At 49.6% G+C, this 19,263-nt stretch overlaps 1 protein-coding gene across 1 annotated transcript in view; it reads left to right on the top strand.

The window, feature by feature from the left end:
- The window catches only part of RALGAPA2 (Ral GTPase activating protein catalytic subunit alpha 2), a gene marked incomplete at both ends in the record, with an annotated part of 243,084 nt that overhangs the window by 184,438 nt on the left and 39,383 nt on the right, over positions 1 to 19,263 (top strand). Inside the window, one exon of the mRNA XM_080716443.1 lies at positions 5,538 to 5,665. Within this exon, the coding sequence (XP_080572569.1) occupies positions 5,538 to 5,665 (128 nt within the window). The remainder of the gene's footprint in view (positions 1 to 5,537; positions 5,666 to 19,263) is intronic.

Below are 19,263 nucleotides of genomic sequence, written 5' to 3'. Positions count from 1 at the left end.
TTTAAAAAGAAAAAAAGAAAAGACCATTGAAGCCGAGTGTGGTGGTATACCTCCTGTAATCCTAGTACTTGGGAGGCTGAGACAGAAGGACTGTAGGGTCAGGCCAGTCAGTCCCAGCAGTGTAGTGAGAATCTCAGAAACCTAGTGAGACTCTGTTTCAATACAAAAAATAAAAAGGGCTGGGGGTATAGCTCAGAAGTAGAACCCCAGGGGGGTTCAATCCCTAGTAAAAATAGTAAAAAAAGAAGCAGCAGCAGACAAAGAAAAAAAGATGATTGAAACTACCAAATAGCCAGAATTCACTAAGTAACAAAACTGGATTCCTGTGGTATGTTCTGTATTGGTGAGTTATTATTATGGTTATTAGCACTATTTTTGGTAAAGGAATGGTTCTGAGAACTATGTGGAAAGGCACCTGTCATTTGCAGATGTTATAGTAAAATAAAATTTCTTCCCTAATTCATTGCCACTTCTAATTAGAGGAATTCCCTAGATACGGGGGATTTATATTATCCCTTTTGTCCAGATTGTGAAAGACTGAGTCACCCACAAGCAGTTGCCAAAGATAATAAAGAACATTCATTTTTGTGATAACCTCCATACAGATGGGAGAAAATCTATAGCGGAACTGTTACTAATTAACTCCCAGCTCCCGCTTTATCTTTCACAACAATTCGGCTTGTGAAAATTCCATCTCAATTGATTTCCCTCAAAAGCTGACATGTTCTCCCATTGCTTACTGGGTGTTCGACGCGCACACCGTCCTCTGGTGTGGTTTATCCGACTCTCTCCTTCCGCCCGTCGCTGTCAGCCCGTGTCAGCGCGCACCAGATGGCGAGCAGCAGCTCGAGCTCCCAGCAGGACGGCCTGGGGCTCGGGACCCAGGGTGTGCTCTCCAGACCCCTGAGCGTCTCCAGGCCGCCGGCCGTCCGGCAGGGCCAGGGAGACAGGGTGTCGAGGGACACAGCTCCACTGGGAAAGGACACAGGGCCTGCTGCCCTGGGATTAGAGTTTAGCCCCCAAAGTGTATTTTCTTTGTTACCTAAGAAACTTCCTAGCTTGTTATTGCTGAGTTCCTTGCTTATCTCGAAACAGGGTCTCATTGAGTTGCAAAGGGCCTAAGTAGCTGAGGCTGGCCGCAAACCCGGATCCTCCTGTCTCAGCCTCCCAGATGCTGGGATTACAAGCGTGCGCCGCCACGCCCGGCTCTTAAAGAACATGTTTTGAATACACTATTTCAAGTGCAGGTGTTACTGGAGATAGGAGGAGAAGAGGATGCTTTGTTCTCGTGATTTGAGTTTCTTATTTGCTGTTGTTATCAACACCAAGTGGTCTTAGGCCATGACTGGCTTCTCGACTTTCCTCTTTAGAACCAAGCCCACTTTCCTTTCAGGCCCCTCGAGGGAGGGCGGGGCAGTCGTTACTGGTGGCCACTCGTGGGATGAACAGCCTCATCCTCTGTTCCGTTTCCGAGTTTCCCCAGGTCTAACTGCTTCCTCTCTCCTGTACGCACTGATATCAGAATGGCCTTGCCCAGTTGTGGCACGTTGAAAATTCTTTGTGCTTTAACTATGGAACCCTTTCCTCAAACCCACTAAACAGAAACGCCCTGGTAGCAGAAGCCTGCTCGGCACCCCAGGGCCACCTCCGTTGCTCTCGTACCTCAGCCTTCAGGCGTCTCCGTGAACAAGAGACAGGCGGGCACAAGAGGACTTGTTTTAGAAACGTGGAAGGAGACAGAAGCTTTGGTTAATGTCCAGTCGTCAGGTCCTTGGAGCCAGAAGCCTTTATTTAGCCGTCCAAGCACGATGGCTCTGTTGAGGCTGCCTCTCGCCAGACACTGCCAAGGACGAGGGGGTCTCACTTCCTTGGCATCTCAACTTCAGTAGGGCTGTTAGCCAATAAATGAGTGGTCGAACCAGAAACTTCCCAATAGGAAGAGCTGTCGTCAAGAAAATAAAACAGAATGGAGGGATATGCAGAAAGGAGGCGAATCGCAGCCTGCCAGGACAGAAGCCCGGGAGCTGAACACTCGGGGGAGCCAGGGCGGGGAAATTTGAAGTGTAATTGACCGGTTTTTAGAGGTTCAGTATGAACATCCCTGAAAGATAAAGAATGAAAGAGGCAGAGGACAGTCTTCTTGATTTTGTGAATTTTCCCTCCAAGATCCCTACCAGGTTCTCACAATATAGATTACAGGCAAAGCCTGCCCTCAAGAGAAACTATTTTAACAGAGCCTGACGAAGAGAAAGGGAGCCCAACACTAGTGCCTCCCCCGGCCTGCCCCACCCCGGAGACACAGGCTCGCCCAAAGACTGAGACCTAATCCTAGAACTGTAAAATGCCCCCCATGTCTCACTCCTACGTCGACAGAACATTGATAAATACCAGAAGGATAGAACTGAAAGAACTGCACATTTTAGATCTTATTATAGAAAAATATCTGTGGGGAAACCTAGAAATAACCGAACACAAAAGCAAGGACATCTAAGGAAATTTTAACCTCAAACGCCTACATCTAAAGTTGCACAAAGCCGGGCGTGGTGGCGCACGCTTGTCATCCCCGTGCTTGGGAGGCGGAGACAGGAGGATCACGCAGGTTCGGAGCCAGCCTCGTTGGCTTAAGAGACCCTGTTTCCAAATAAAAATATAAAAAAAAATAGGTCTGGGAGTGTAGCCCGGAGGTAGAAGGGCTTCCAGGAACCCCAGTACCACAAAAAAAAATATAAAATATAAATTAAAAAAATAAATAAAGCTGCAGAAAACAATAAGCATAGGCTAACTCCTAGCCAAATAAGCATAAGCCCTCACACCAAAGACAGTTTACTTCAGTTTCTCTTATGTATCATCTCCAGCTCCCAAAAGAAAATTACAAGGCATACTGAAAGACACGAAACACACCTTGAAGAGATTGAGCAAGCACTGGAACCAGATTCAGACATGGCAGAGATTTCGGAATTACCAGACCAGGAATTTAAAATAACCATGACTCATGTAAGAAGAGGTAGCTAATGCATGCAGAGATGGAAACTCTAAGAGAACTAAAAGGAAATTCTGTAAAACAAAGACATAAATAGTGAAGAATGCATTTAATAGTTCAACAAGAACCTCGACAGGGCTGAGGAGAGGAACTGTGAGTTTGAAGATGTGTCTGTAGAAACCTTGAAACTGAAATGCAGAGAGAAGAAAATGTACACAGGACACCCAAGATCTGTGCAGAAAAAGAAATGTAGCCTATGCAGAATGGGAATACAAAAAGAAGAAAAAATAGACAAAATGTTTGAAATTATGGCTGAGAACTATTTGAAATGAACAGCAGACACCAAACTATATATCCAAGAAAAACTATCAATGACAAGCAGGATACATACCAAAATATCTATACCTGGGTATATCATTTACAAACTGCAGAAAACCAAAAAAAAAAACAAGAGAAAACCTTGAAGGAAGCCACAGTAAAAAGAAAGAAAACAAAAGTAACAATAAACCCTACAGAGAAGCAAAGAGGAGAAGCAGGCCAGAGTCAGGGCCTCCAGAGCCGCCTTGTCCATGGTAGAGTCTCAGCCCAAGGTCTGACCTCGCTGAGCTTGGCCATGCCAGACCCAGAATTGAATCCCAGTAGACGGACTCCCTGTAGAAGAAGAAGATGCCGGTGTTCCTACCTAGATGCAGGCGCTTATTGACCAGGGGCTGTTTATAGCTGTGTGGGTCTATTACCCATCTTGTGCTCAGACCACAGACACACTCATCAGGCCCAGAAGAAATTCAAATCCTAAACCCGACCTCTTCTGCGGTAAAGTGAGTGCCAAAACCCAGTCATAAAAATCATGGCTGTATCTTTGTTATTAACACAACATCTGCAGTCTTTTAAATGGGATGAGTTACTGACCACACTGGGTCAGCCAGCCTACCCGTCCCCTGCATTTTATGGCTTTCCTCCTAGCCTGGCTGTCTGTGAGCCTGGGCGTGGCAATTTCCTGCTTCTGGAAGTGGGAGGAGTTTGAACAGAGTTACCGTTTCCATTGCCTCTCTTTGGAGCACCAAGATGACTCAACTGAGTCCGTGAAAGATCAATTCCTAGATATCACATAGAGATTTCAGGCCATTATCCCTGTCTCGAAGATCCTCTGTTTCGCTGGCTCCAACCCTGGACACATCCTGAGCTGCAGGCTGGGTCGTCTCTGCAGAAAATCTTCCTCTGTATTCACAGTCAATGGCGAAGAGAACCTGGGTGTGAACGGGTCCCCGTGCGGACCCGGGTCTGAAGTAGAGAGGTTTCCAGTTCATGCTTCTCCGAGATAGGCTCCGTGTGCACCTCCTCGCGTGCAGCCTGTGAGGAGGTCTAGTTGTCAGTAGTCATGGGAACCTACTTGTCCTGTGGGATGGGGCATCGTGGCGTCACGGAGAAGCTAGGTGTTTGAGACACACGTGCTCAGCAGGGATGCGAGCTGAGTCCGGGGTGTGATCAGGATTGCTACATACAGGCTTTTCTCAAATTTGTCACCGAGCTGGGCTCGGGAAGAAGTCTCGGTTTTCTTCTGGAAGGTCTGTGGATTGAGCATTAACATTTCACACTATAATCCCTCTCAGTGTGTGTGCGTGTGTGCGCGTGCGTGTGTGTGCGTGCGTGCGTGTGTGTGTGTGTGTGTGTGTGTGTGTGTGTGTTAGGAGAGGTCAGGGTTCGCTTCTCCATATGATCTCCAGTTGTTCCGGTACCTTTATAGAAACAGACTTTCCCTTTCTCATCAAATTGGCATGGTGTCTTTATTGCAAATCAGTCACCAGGTATTTGTGGCTCTGTTCTTGGACTCTGTTCCATCTACATATTTGTCTCTTATCAGTTTGATAAGGTGCCATGGAGTCAGGTAATATAAGTCATCTTGTTATTGTCAGGGCTCAAATGTCTTTTCATGTCTTTTTATTTTCATAGGAATTTAAAATCACCTGATTATGTTTCTATTTTATTTTTATTTTTTGGTAGTACTGGGATTCCTGGAAACCCTTCTACTCCGGGCTACACGTCCAGACCCTATTTTTATATTTTTTATTTGGAAACAGGGTCTCTTAAGCCAGCGCGGCTGGCTTTGAACCTGTGCGATCCTCCTGTCTCCGCCTCCCAAGCGTGGGGATTACAAGCGTGCACCACAATGCCCGCCAGTTTCTAAAATATTCACAAGAATTTTGATTTGGGATTGTGTTGAATCTATAGCTCAATTTTGGAACTATTTATTTATTTTATTGTTTTTTTGTGGAACTGGGGACTGAACCCAAAGGCATCCTACCTCTGAGCTATACCCTCAGCCCTATTTTTTATTCTTTATTTTGAAACAGGGTGTCACTAAGTTGTGGAGGGCTCTCAAGTTGCTGAGGCTGGCTGAAAACTTGAGATCCTCCTGTCTCCGCCTCCCAAACTTGGGGATTACAAGCGTGCGCCACCACGCCCGGCGCTTCATTCCAGGTTTTAGACAGCCGTCATCTCTTGTCAGGTGACCTCGCCTGCCTCTGAACATGACGCATTCTTCTGTTTGGGCCCACAGGTCCCCTTCTTCGGGCCTCTGTTTGACGGAGCCATAGTGAGCAGGCAGCTGCTGCCCAGCCTCATCTGCGCCACGTGCATCAATGCCAGCAGGGCGGTGAAGTGCCTCATCCCGCTCTACCAGACCTTGTATCCTTTGGCCTTAACTGTGTCACTGACTGAGCCTCCAGGGAGCCAGACCCCGGCAGTCTTTCCCCACAGGTAAGTGCTGAAGGCTGACTTGGAGAGAGGAGGGTGAGTTTTTATTTTTCCCAGTCTAGGTTGAATATAATACAGCAGACTTGCATCGTCCGTTAAGTGGTACTGAACGTGATTGCTGTTGCGTCGAACTCGGGAAGTTTATGTTTGTCACTTACTCGCATCCATTTTGAGTGAGAATACGTGTCTGTTGCGAGGTGCTCATGGCTCTGGAGATACTCTCCCCAAAGCTCAGTCTTCCTTGATCTTTCCTGCTTGTCAGAGTTCATTGTGTATGGAAAGGAGCGCCGCGTAAAACGTCCCCTTCTCTCTTGCCACGCCTCCCCAAAGCAACCGAGACGACTGATAAAGAGCGTGGCGCATGCCACCAGAGAGCTGCAGACACAATCTGGAGGCCACGGGAGGGGCAGCGTCTGCAGGGAGGCGGGCACCGGGGTCCTGAGGGAAGTCGCCTTTGGACTCGTGCTCAGTAAGAATGGCAAGAGATATTTTGTGGTTTTCCCAGACCATTAATATTTCCTCCCTAATTCCTGATGTCATCTCTGAAACCAGAAGAATTTTCACCTTTTTACTTTCATTCGTTGGCATGCTATAATCTTAAATGCAGGCGCAGTCTTTCTATGAAAAGGAGGGGGAAGTGACTCGTACCCTCAAAATGGCAGCAAAAGTCCACATCCGACCTCCTCATGCCACGTCGAGTCCCAGCGTTCCCGATTGGCATGGACGAGGTTGAGGACGCTCGGTGTGTGGGCTGTCTCCGCGTATTCCTCCCAACCTAGTCATGAGGGATGTGTTGCTAGCGGACGGGGCGCGGATGAGAAATGCCTCTGTGGATAGACACAGTTCATGAAAAATATCTTTCATTAAAACCTGCCCACTTCATTGACTGATAATCTTTCTGCCTTAGATTAAAAAAAATACATATGCCACGTGGCAACTTGGAATTATCATAGAAATTAGTAGTAGGAATTGCTCCTGGGTTGCAGCTGGTCCCTCCCTCGGGCACAGCCTGTGCGCCCTGTCCAGGCGGCTGGGACTGCTCTGGAGCGGAGGCCCCCCGCGGCCGCTCCCCTGGCCCGCGAGGCTCCGAGGCCACGTGGGTTCCGCCTTCAGCATGGAGTTTTTTTTCACATGCTGTTAAGAAGTGCTTCTTGGCAGGAATGGGACAGACGTCGTCAGCGGCTGGCTTGTCGGTCTGTGAGTCAGCTGGGCTGAGTGGGACAGTGGGAGTCCAGTGCGTTGGACCAGGGCAGCAAAGGCCGTTCGCAGACAAGCAAGTCCTGTTGGCGCTCAGGCCACTGTGGCTCTGGCCAGTGTCCCTCCACTCGCCGCCTTCTCACCGTGAAGCAGGTGCTTTGCTATCTGGTCTAGCCAATCAGAAGCTCTCTCAAACCAGAACTCGCAGCACACCATTGAAGCAATCAGGTTTAGGAGAAGCACTGTTTTTCAGATCTCATAGAATAGTGTTTAGTATCACTGTAAACACTCCGTGAGCAACCACGGCAACTGACGTGGAGTCCAGCGAGGCTGCGTGTGGCCAGTAAGCGCTGTACCCCACAGTAACCCAGAAAGTAGCCAGCTAGATGTCTAGAGTACAACTAAGGAATGAAATGAGAAAACTGTCTGCTAATAATTGGAATGAAGCCGGGCGCGGTGGTGCACGCTTGGAATCCCCACGCTTGGGAGGCTGGGACAGGAGGATCACACAGGTTCGAAGCCAGCCTCAGCTACTGAGTGAGGCTCTCGGCAACTTAGTGACACCCTGTTTCCAAATAAAGTATAAAATAGGTCTGGGAGTATAGCCTGTAGGTAGAAAAGCCCCTGGGTTACACCCCTAGTACCACAAAAATTAATAATAATAATTGAAATGAAGATGTTCATAGATGCTGACATTGTATGCTAGCCTGCAGAAATCAGGAAACCGCTCATTTAAAAAAAATTTATTTTTCTTTTCTCTCATACATTGAGAACATTTATTGGTGCTTAATTATTTAAAACAATAAATCAAGCCAGGCACATGATGCACACCTCTAATCCCAGGACTTGGGGAGACAGAGACAGGAGGATTTCTGGTTGGAGGCCAACCTCAGCAACTTAGTGAGGCCACGTTACAAAATGAGCAGCAAGTGGCTGGGAAGAAGGGCTGCCTCTCAGAGGTAGAGCATCTCTGGATTTAAGTCCCAGAATCACAGCAACAAAAGTTGAACTAATAAAACATTAAATGAGTTACTATACACAGTTTCTTATGGAGATACAGTCACATAGGAGAAATCTTTGCCATCAGGTAACTGCCCCGTACTCTGTTTGCAGGCGCCAATATTCAGGCCAGACATGAAGGATATAATAAGGGAAATGAGGTCAATAGGAAAAGGAAAGGGGACCCTTTGTACCCTTGTTCTTTAAAAGATACTGACTTTTTAACGCTCTGTATCTGTGCCTGCCCAGGTGAACCGCCGTTAACTGGCCCTTGGCTGTGTCAGCAAAGCGCGCAGTAGGTCCTCCTGTGTTTTTGATGATGACAGGCCCAGAGCTGGGATTTGCTGCTTCGTTGACACAACTCTTAACTTGGATTTTGAAAAAAACGCCAAACAACCTAACAAACCCTAATTATGGGTGTCTAATCCCATTTTACTTACCAAACAGACATGAGACAGACAGACAGACAGACAGAAGCAAACAGACGTCAGGGCAGGGAGTGTGTGGGGAGGAGCTGCCGCAAGCAGATGTCCCAGGCAGAGGACGAGGGCTCTGTTCTGGCGGTGCGCTTGCGCTCCGTGGGACTCCGTGCGTGCTCCGAGTCCAGCGGTGCTCGGGCTGGGCCCACAGGCCAGCTCTGGAGGCTCGGGGAAGCCTCCCTGAGCTGCCTCTTTGCTCCTGGGAAGTTCTCATCTCAGTACAGCCTCTGGGTGCCGCCCCGAGAAGGGCCACCCCAAACCCCTGCAAGCGCCCGAGGGCCAAGGAGGCCAGCAGAGCCCTGGATGCCCCTGGATCCAGGGCCAGCCACCTAGCCGAGGTCCCTGCACAGAAGGGGTCGTGGGGCTTCTTTTCAAAAATCAGAGAGAAGTGCCTTCAAAGGTACTCGAATATAAGAGCTTCTCCCTTCTTGTGCGTCTCCCAACTTGTCATGGTGTGTACATGTTTGCTAGTCTAATGTCATTTTAAATAAAGGAATATTCAAAATTTAGGTCAGTCCAGAGGTGCGAACCTGTAGCCCCAGGACTCAGGAGGCTGAGGCAGGAGGATGGCAGGCTCAAGGCCAGTGCGCTGTGACTGAGCAGGACCCTGTTTCAAAATAAAAATAAAAAGGGCTGGGGCACGCTCAGTGGTAGAGCGCCCTGGGTTCAGCCCCCAATACCACATTTTTTTTTTTTTTTGGTGGCTACTGAGGGTGGAACTCAGGGGCTTTCTACCTCCAGGTTATACTCCCAGACCTATTTTATATTTTATTTGGAAACAGGGTCTCACTGGGTTGCTGTGAGCCTCACTAAGTAGCTGAGGCTGGCTTCGAACCTGTGCGATCCTCCTGCCTCAGCCTCCCAAGCGCGGGGATTACAAGGGTGCACCACCACGCCCGGCTAATACCACATTATTTTTAATTAACAATTTTCTCTCTTTTTTTTTTTTTTTTTTTTTTTTGGCGGGTCTGGGGATGGAACCCACGGGCCTTCTACCTCCGAGCTACACCCTCAGCTCTATCATTTTTATTCTTTGTTTTGAAACAGGGTCTCTTTGAGTTGCAAAGGGCCTCACTAAGTAGTAGCTGAGGCTGTCTTTGAACCGCGATCCTCCTGTCTCGGCCTCCCAAATGCTGGGATTACAAGCGTGCACCCCCACGCCCAGCTTATTTTTTAGTCTTTTTATTGTTTGAAACAGGGTCTCATTGAGTTGCGGAGGGCCCCACTGAGTAGCTGAGGCTGTCCTTGAACCATGATCCTCCGCGCGCACCTCCCTTCCCTGCCCCTTGAGATGCTGGGTACCGGGCAGGTCATGAGGTCATGCCAGCGCGGGCCATTTTGAACGTTTAGATTCCTGTTGTCCAAGCAGATCATTCCAAGCTGCTCCTGGCGTCTCGGCGCCTCCCATGCCCCGGGTGTCGATGACTGCTCTGTGAGCCAGGGATGCGCCGTTCGGTTCAGACCGGCTGGAAACCCTCCGGCAGGGCGCCTTGCTTCTTCTTCATCCTCACTGACCCTCGTAGCCAGACGCGGGCGGGTGGCAGATGAAGAACGGGGCACGCACGGGAGAAGGGGTCATTCGTACCCCTGCCCGGCTCTCCGCTAGGATGCTGTTAACTGACTTAAAATAGCGCCGGTTTGGACTCATTTCCATGTAAGATTTAACTCGAACTGTAGACATGTGATCGTATCCGTTTTGTGCCGTAGTCGGAAAGAAAACGCAACGTTTCCGATGAAGCCGAGGACTGTGGGCACTGCCGGAGCAAACTTGCTTCTGTGGGGTATTTCTGAGCCGTAAACCCAGCCGAGAGCCGATCTCAAAGGGCTCTTGTTTGGGGCTTTCTTGGCTAACTGATCAAACAGCCGGAACTCTGTGGCAAAGACACAGCGAAGACTAGAAAATACCATTGTTTTACGTGATCAGAAAACACGCGCGGGGACGGGGGCGTGTTTGGAAGGTGCCCACCTCCGTGGCTCGTGGGCCCCTCTGTCCCTCCCGGCTCTTCTGTAGCCTCCTCAGCGGGCTCAGTCACGTGTGCCCCGTGGGGCCTTCCGTCCTGTGCCCTGGCGCTCGTGAGTGGTGAGGGCCACTCGCCTGCCGCCTGTCCCCCTCCGCCGCGTGGCAGGGAGGGCCGTCCCTGTGCCAGGGTGTCGTGAACGGGAAGCCTGCCACGTGTCATGTTTACAGTTCCCAAGCCCACCCAAGATCCCACATGAAACCGCCATCCGAGCAGGGCTTCTTTCTCCTCATCAGATGACTAGTTTCAGGGAAAAGGTTCCACACACATGCCGAGTGCCCCTTAGGAGGCGTTCACCCCAATCCACAGGTGGTGCAAAGGGTGGGCAGTGATTTGCTTCAAGTAGGATGAAAGGAAGAACTTGGGGGTGTTGGGAGGACCCTTTATAAATCGTTGAGGCTAAATTATTAAATAGCTCAGGAGCCTTCAGAAAATAATGTGTTCACAAAGACGGCGCCATCTCGAATACTCCTGCTGTATAAGACCATATTATTTTCAGAGCTCAGAGGCAGCTTATGAATATAAATCTTCCCCCACACCCTGGGACAGGGATTGAACCCAGGAGCCTTCTACCACCAACCTACACCCTCAGCCCTATTTTTTATTATTTTGAAACAGGGTCTCACTAAGTTGCAGAGGGCCTCACTAAGCAGCCGAGGCTGGCCGTGAGATCCTCCTATTTCAGCCTCCCAAGTACTGGGATTACGAGTGTGAACCACCACGCCCTACAATATAAGTCTTCATTTTAATAGAATATAAGATAAAGCATCATGATCATTTTGCAGATAAATAGAAGAGAGCTGTGCGATTTCCTGGCAGGCAGAGCTGAGCTGCGTGGATTCACGAGCCCCGCGGCCGGGCGTGTCTCTGGTACGGCCTCTGTGCTGGGTTTTGCCCGCCATCTCCTCCATTCACCAGTATTATCAGAACTTGCACAGGGGTCTACAACTTATTTTTCAGACTATAATTTGCAAGAAAAACGAGAAGGTTCATTTGAACCAAGGCAAAGTCAGACACCTGACTCTCTGGAGATAAATCGGGATATTTTATCTTAGCAGATGAACTTTTAGCCAGCAAGATGAGATTGAAGAGGGCAGAATGGAGTGTCATGTACTTGGGTCTCAATAACTAGAAAACAAAAACGAGTCATGTTTTATAAAATTTTTTTTTTCAAAATTGAAAGCCCTAATTTTTTTTTTTTTTTTTTTTTTTTTTGGTGGTACTGGGGTTCCTGGAAGCCCTTCTTCCTCTGGGCTACACTCCCAGACCTATTTTATATTTTTGAAACAGGGTCTCTTACGCTAGCACGGCTGGCTTCGAACCTGCGCGATCCTCCTGTCTCCGCCTCCCAAGCGTGCGCCACCACGCCCGGCGAAAGCCCTAATTATCCACGGCGACATGTAGCTCTGCGTATGGAATAGGTGTGCCTCTGTGTGCACATGCGTGTGTGTGCACGTGCGTGTGTGTACCGTGCAAGCCCCTTCTTCCATTCTGAAGGCTTAGTTAACAGCCACATCCTGAACACTTAGGACAGCACTTGACACATAGTAGGTGCTCAATAAGGAGTTCTCGATTGACAAAAATACATGGATAGAAAATGTACTGAAATATTAGATTTTGTGTGTAACTTTCTTTTTATTGAAAAGGCACTTTATGCGTTTAGGGGGTGGGGAACTGGATATTGAACCCAGGGGCATGCTACCTCTGAGCTAGCCCCTATTTTATTTTATTTTTATTTATTTATTTATTTTTTTTTTTTTTTGGTGGTACTGGGGTTCCTGGAAGCCCTTCTTCCTCCAGGCTACACTCCCAGACCTATTTTATATTTTTGAAACAGGGTCTCTTACGCCAGCACGGCTGGCTTCGAACCTGCGCGATCCTCCTGTCTCCGCCTCCCAAGCACGGGGATTACAAGCGTGCGCCACCACGCCCGGCTTTATTTTTCATTTTGAAGCAGGGTTTCACAAAGTTACCGCAAGCAGACCTCGAACCCGTGCTCCTCCTGTCCCACCTCCCGAGCACTGGAATGGGGGGCAGGAGCCACTGGCCCTCTGCGTATTTCTTTCGCTTGTGCTCTCAGTGAGCTGGGGCTGGGGATGTCACTCAGTGGCAGAGCACTGACCTAGCAGACTCAGGGCCCTGGGTTCTGTCCCCAACACTGCACATAATAAATAAGTAATTTTTCCATCATCACCCCCTAACGTTAGTTAGTGCAGGACATTAACGGGAGGATCTTGACCAAGTGAAAATAACACTAAGTCCATTCGGTACCCAATCCCACTTTCTTAGAGCTACAGTGTCTTTAGTTAGCTTTTGAGAGAAAGTTCGAATTTAAACATTGTTAGTGTCAGAAAACTTATAGACAAGAATGAAGAGAAACCTAAAGTCACCGTCCAAGCCAAGGCCTCCCAGGGAAGGAGTGACCCTTTACCCAGGGTCAGGAAGAAGTGTGCCACGATGATACATAAATTCCGGGAGCCGGGCATGGGGGCACACGCCTGTAATCCTCATACTTGAGAGGCTGAGACAGGAGGATTGTGGGTTCAAAGCCAGCCTAAGCAACCTAGCAAGCCCTTGTTTCCAAATAAAAAATAAAATAGGGTTGGGAGCCTAGCTGGGAAATAGAATGCCCCTGGGTTCAATCCCCAGCACCACTAAACAAACAAACAAACAAACAAATTCTGGGGGTAGCCACAGTCTTTTGAGTTGTTGGGTTTTTACATTATTTTTTTTTTCTTTTGACTTTTAATTGAATGTAAAACTTATACACGTAAATAAAATGCCTGCGCTGCCCAGGATAAGCCCTCGCAGCTCTGAGACCCCGGAGCCCCGCGGGGCCGCATGCAAATGCTGACAGCTGAAGTCACTTGTTGGAAAGTCCAAACTCTGGTTACAGATGCATTTGTCAGTCACTGTAAAGGAAGTGTAATCAGCCAGAGAGATTAATTTGCATCTCAATTAGAAAGGAGCAGGAGGAAGCGCTGGGGTCTGCTGCGGGAGGTTGGGGAAGAAATAGTGTTGAACACCAGAGCCTCCAGCACTCACCCTCCGGCCCAGCGAGAAGGACAATATCTGAGGTTTCCATAGGGACGGGAGCCTGCCGGGCCCCAGGAGAATCTGGACTTTGCACTGTAGTCATTTGGTGGTGACGACACAGATTCCACTGTTGTCCCCAGTACATTTTGCTCTTAGGAAGCTGTCAGAAACGTGGAAACAGTCGGCGTGTCAGAAGCACGCGAGAGGGCGTGTGCTGACCCTCCGTGCCTTCTCCACGGTGCTGCTCAGACTTCTAGGCAGTGGACATTTATTAATGTTGAGTATTCAGAGAGCAAAAGGCCATTTCATAAGTGACAATATTTCTTTAACCTTTAGATGGCTACTTTGGGAATGACTCGGCCTCAAAGGGAGCCAGTATTTCTGATTCTTCTCCGCTCTGCAGCCATAGGCAGATGAGACTGATTTTCAAAGGTGGGTGAGGGCAGGACATGGAGCCATCTGACCTTGGAGCTGAGCTTGGAAGAAAGTATGATTATTACTGACCTTTTATAGCCCAAGTGAAAGTAAGAGTGGTACGTCTAGCCTCACCCTTAAAAAGCGCCAAGCAGCTAGGCCTGCTGACGCACACTGCAATCCCAAGGCTTGTAGCTCAGAGAGGAGGATCACGGGTTCGAGGCAAGCCTCAGCAACTTGGTGAGACCATCAGCAATTTAGCAAGACCTTGTTTTCAAATAAAATATAGAAAGGGCCGAGGGCTTCTCTCAGTGGTAAGAGCACCTCTGGGTTTGGTCCCCAGTACCACATGCACAAAAAGAGAACAGAGTTGTAGCAATTTAACATTTTTCCTTCAAATATTATCTAGTGGCTATTATTGTAAACATTGGTATTTAGGCCGCCAGGTCCTCTGTTTTCAGGGAACTTCTAAATAGTCTCAGAATGCTGTGCTGGTCACCAGGGATAGCAGAGGCTGTCAGAACCCTTGAGCCATCTCAAGGTACAAAGCAAAACCGGGAAGGCTCCCCCTTGGCAGTTTCTGGAGAAAGACTTATCTTTCTCTTTTATTTTGTTCCATCACAAATAGTTAATTCACCCAGCTTCAGAGTGAGAAAACACATTAAAAAATGAGGAGAAAAAAAACAAAACAAAAATGTGAATCATACATTACAAACTGCTAGGTTCTCTTTTTTAAAAAGTCAGGATTTTAAACTCCTCTCCCCGTTCTGGAAACAGGAAGAAACAAGTTGCCTCAAGTCCGTCTCTTCCAGCGCCCGCAGACTGAAATAACACACTGCCACGAGACATCAGAACCGCTTAGTCCAGCGGTAATCAAATCTCTGTTTACTAATTATCAGTCCCATTTTGAACAGCACAGATCACCAGGAACAGCACATCCGTGGGCCATGTAGTGGGCTCTGGGGCTGCAGGCAGCATTTTGAAAGTGAGACGTTCTGCTGTTCAGCTACCCAGAAAGGATAATGCCTGTCTTATTATACTAAGAGAATGTGCAAAGCCAAAGAAGGACAAAGCAAGTCCAACTGGCGATCCCTTCTGTGCAGCGTCTGCCTCCCCGGCCACTCCCCGCAGGCTTCTGCACGGGAGTCATTTGAGATGCACTCAAGGAAATGGTTTAATCACGGCAGAATAACTCTTGGTCATGTGGGTGAGTGTAACCCCAGGGGTGTCCTTTCTGGTTTGCTACAGCTGAATTTTACCAAACTCTAAAGCAGGTGCATTCCTGGGGCTCTGCACCCGGGAAGCTTTCCATAAGAGAGCCGGGGAGCCGAGGGTACGGGGAAGATCGCTGGGCAGACCAGGGCTAACGCCTGCCTCGCTTCTCCTCCCTGGTGGAGACAAGGGAGCCAGTGTGCTCTGCGCCCACATCTCCGAGTCATCTTTGTGTGTGTGGCTGATTCTTCAGGATCGCAGTAGCAGGCAGCTGCGTCCAGGAGCTGGCGGTTTGTGCCCTTGTTCAGCTCTCGACTCTGATGCGCCCGTCTCCATCTTCCAGTTTGGCCTGGGACGTAACAGACACTGAACGGGGCGTCTCTCTGCTGCGCTCGTGTGTGTAAACTCCTGCGCCACGTCTGGCCTTTCATCCAGCCCCGAGCCAGGAAGGGGCTGCCTCCTGAAAACGCAGCGGCCCTGAGGGGAGCAGCAGGGCCGCCTCCGGCCCTCCTGGTTGCTGCATTTGCCTATGAAGCGGCTGTGTGTCCAGCCCCATGCACCGCACGCGCCTGGAGGCAGATGTAGGCCTGCGAGGCGCTCATACCTCCACAAAGGGCAGGCGCTGGGCTCAGGGGATTGGGAATTGATAAGGGAGTTCCAGAATTCCCCCAGGGCTTACTTTTCAAAGGCAAATGAGTATGTTTGCAACTTGATCCCTGGGCAACTTTTGACAGTTGTTCTAAGAATAATAAGACAGATGGACAGAATAGATTTTGGGGGTCTCCATCCAAACCGCCATCATCAGTGGAATTTAAAGAAGATGGAGAGGAGGTGGGGGGGCTGCTACTTACCATTGTCTTCTGCCTTTCAAACCCAAGGGCCGTAACTCTCTCCCAAAGAAGACGGAAGCTGTCGCTGCTTTATGAATTCCTGCTGAGAGCTCAGCTGGGCCCTGAGGGGGGAAAAGAGGAGTGTTGTCTTTAACATTTAAAGTTAAATGAGTTGAATCCAGTTACACTGAATTTATATTCCACAGAAACCTATGTTGATATGGTCATCGGGGGAAATGCTAAATTAGTTCTGACTGTAGGGAGTAGGTGTGTGTGTGTGTGTGTGTGTGTGTGTGTGTGTGTGTGTGTCACTGGGCATTGAACCCAGGATTGAACACTGAGCTAATCCCCTAGCCCTTTTTAATTTTTGTTTTTAAAACAAGATCTCACCAAGTTACTATGCGCTGGCCTTGAACTTGGGATCCTTCTGTTTCAGCCTGGAAAGTACTGAAGGGGTGCTGCCCCACCCCCGCTAAGTTTCAGGATCATTTTCATAGGCTTTTCAACCCTTTTAAAGAAGAGCCTCTAGCCAGGTGTAGTGGTGCACGCTCGCATGCTTGTAATCCCAGCATTTGGGGGACATCGATGTGAGGTTCACAGCCAGCCTCGGCCACTTAGTGAGGCCCTCTGCAACTCAGTGAGACCCTGTTTCCAAATAAAGAATAAAAAATAGAGCCGGGGGTGTAGCTCAGAGGCAGAATGCCCCTGGGTTCCATCCCCAGTACTGCAAAACATAAATAAAAAAGAAGAGCCTCTTTCAAATATAGAAGTATTATCTGCTCATTAATTTGGATCAACAGAATTTAGGCCTCTAGCAGGATACACTCTCTCTGTGTGAATAATGACATACATCAGAAGAGATCATTTAAATAATCTAAATGAGAAATAGCACTGTGCCCTATAACTTTGCCAAATGTGTATCGTCTGTGCAGAAAGTGTGGATGAGGGCAGGGCTGGGCCTGGCTCTGTGGAGGGGACGACTGGCTCCCTGCCGCGTCCCAGCCTCGAGGCGCAGAGGAGGCTCACTCAGAGCAGACCCAGGACCCACGAAGGAGCACGGGAAGGAAGGTCACTTGGAGGCTGGGGGAGGACTCGGCACGTCCCGGCTCTGTGTCCGCAGCTTCCGCCCCACGTGGGCCTCCTCCGCCAGCCACAGCTGTCGGGTGCTGCGGTGAGCGTCCCCCCGCTTGCCGGCCAGCGGGGGTCATCGCTGTGGCACAGCACAGGAAGCAACCCGGGCTCCTGAGCGGCCTGCAGGCAGTGCCCAGTGCGCAGCGGAATCAGGGAAGAAGAGGGCTGGGAGCTCACAGGGAAAGACGACTCCCAGACACAGTGCTAAACATCAACATACCGTGTTCCTCTGATGTCCGCGCCGTCTATGACTCAGCAGGCTGCTGGGAATATCACAACTCTGTTCATTTTGTTTATTTTGCAAAAGGATATGCATATGCTGACTGCCACTGATTACATAAATGCCTGTGGACTGCCAAGGAATTGGTCGATTTTGCCAGGCGGCAGGCTCCGGGGGAACCGTGTGCCATCGTGGAAAGGGGTCGCTCCGGTGGCACTGCCACCGTGCTCGGGGTAGCGGGCAGGACAGCTCCTGAACCCGCTGCCTGGCTGAGAAGCCTGTGGGGTCTTCTCCTGACACGGCCGCAGGCGCCGAGGCCCCTACTCTTGCTGTCCAAGAGTGCGAGTGCTGACTCACTGGAAGCGCGCAGGCTGGCGCGACGGCCGCACCTGTCATCTCAGGACTTGGGAGGCTGAGACCGGAGGACTGCAGGCCCAGGGCCAGTGCATGGAAACTCCGAGAGACCTCGCTTCAAAATAAAAAATAAAATAGGGCCGGGGTGTAGCTCAGAGGTAGAACACTCATGGGTTGAGTCCTCAGTACCACACAAAAAAGCATGTACATGTTCTACTAACGGTAACTCATTACATTATAAGATGTACTCAGACGACTTTGGAAAGGCTGTGAGAAAGAGGAAGTAACAGGTTGCAGTATTTTTTATTTATTTATTTATTTTTTTGTGGTACTGGGGTTCCTGGAAGCCCTTCTACTTCCGGGCTACACTCCCAGACCTATTTTTACACTTTTATTTGGAAACAGGGTCTCCTAAGCCAGCGCGCGCGGCTAGCTTCGAACCTGTGCGATCCTCCTGTCTCTGCCTCCCAAGAGCGGGGATTACAAGCGTGTGCCACCACGCCCGGCATGTTGCAGTATTTTTATATCTAATAACAAAACCTTTGCTTCCAGCGATCAGGTCAGTACTTTAGTGACTGCCCTGGGATCAGCACATGGGGCTTAAGAGTTTCATGAAGGGGTCTTCGCAAGGGCCCGCCGCTCCCCAGACGTCCCTGAGCTCAGCGCTCCGAGGCGCTCCCCAGCCTCCCGGCCCGCCTGCGCCTGCTCTGTGCCCGCTGCCCAGGCCGCCCTAGCCTCCTGTGCCCTTGCTCTTTGACCCGTGGCGACCTGCTCCGCAGCTGGAGATGGTAGTCTTTGTGTCCCCATGGCAGGATGCCTCCGGGGTGAGGGAGAGACGCCATGACTAGGAGGAGGGCGCCGGGCGCACTGCTCCAGACCTGGCCGCGCACATGTGTCCAGGTGAACACCAAGCCCTGCGCAGACCCAGCACCTGCCACACAGTAAATATTTGGCAGTGCACACTTGTTGGAGGAGTGGATGACTCAGCCTCTGGCCTCCACAGGAAAGTCCCCAAATTCAGACATTCGTCTTTCCATCAAGAAAAAGAAAAATGAAAGCCAGGCGTGGTGGTGCACATTCCGGAGGCTGAGACAGGAGGATCGCAGTTTGCGGCCAGCCTCGGCTACTTAGTGAAGCCCTCTGCAACTCAGTGAGACCCTGTTTCAAAATAAAAAATAAAAAATAGGTCTGGGGCTGTAGCTCGGAAATAGAATGCCTCTGGGTTCCATCCCCAGTACCACACACACACAAAAAAAAAAAAAAAAGAGAGAGAGAGAGAGAGAGAGAAACTTCATGTCCAGCTTTTATAAAAGCTTTCTTATGGGACAAAAGGACAAAGGGCGAGCGTTCACGAGGTGGAGATCACTCTCACGAGGCCGGTATGGTGACTCAGGCCTGCAATGCCAGTGTGGGGAGGCTGAGAGGGGAGAAGTGCAGATTCGAGGCCGGCACATGGTAACTTAGTGAGACCCTTTTTTCAATTAAAAAATAAAAAATACCTAGGGTGTAATTCAGAGGTAGAATGCCCTATAATCAATCTCTAATACAAAAAATAAACGAGATGTTCATGGCCATACCCTGCCTCACAACAAGTGGGGTGTGTGTGTGTGTGTGTGTGTGTGTGTGTGTGTGTGTGCAT

The sequence above is a fragment of the Muscardinus avellanarius genome (assembly GCF_963383645.1).
Source record: "Muscardinus avellanarius genome assembly, chromosome: 19".
Lineage (NCBI taxonomy): Eukaryota > Metazoa > Chordata > Mammalia > Rodentia > Gliridae > Muscardinus > Muscardinus avellanarius.
Note: the sequence above shows the minus strand (reverse complement) of the source record. Positions and strands in the feature narration are given on the sequence as shown.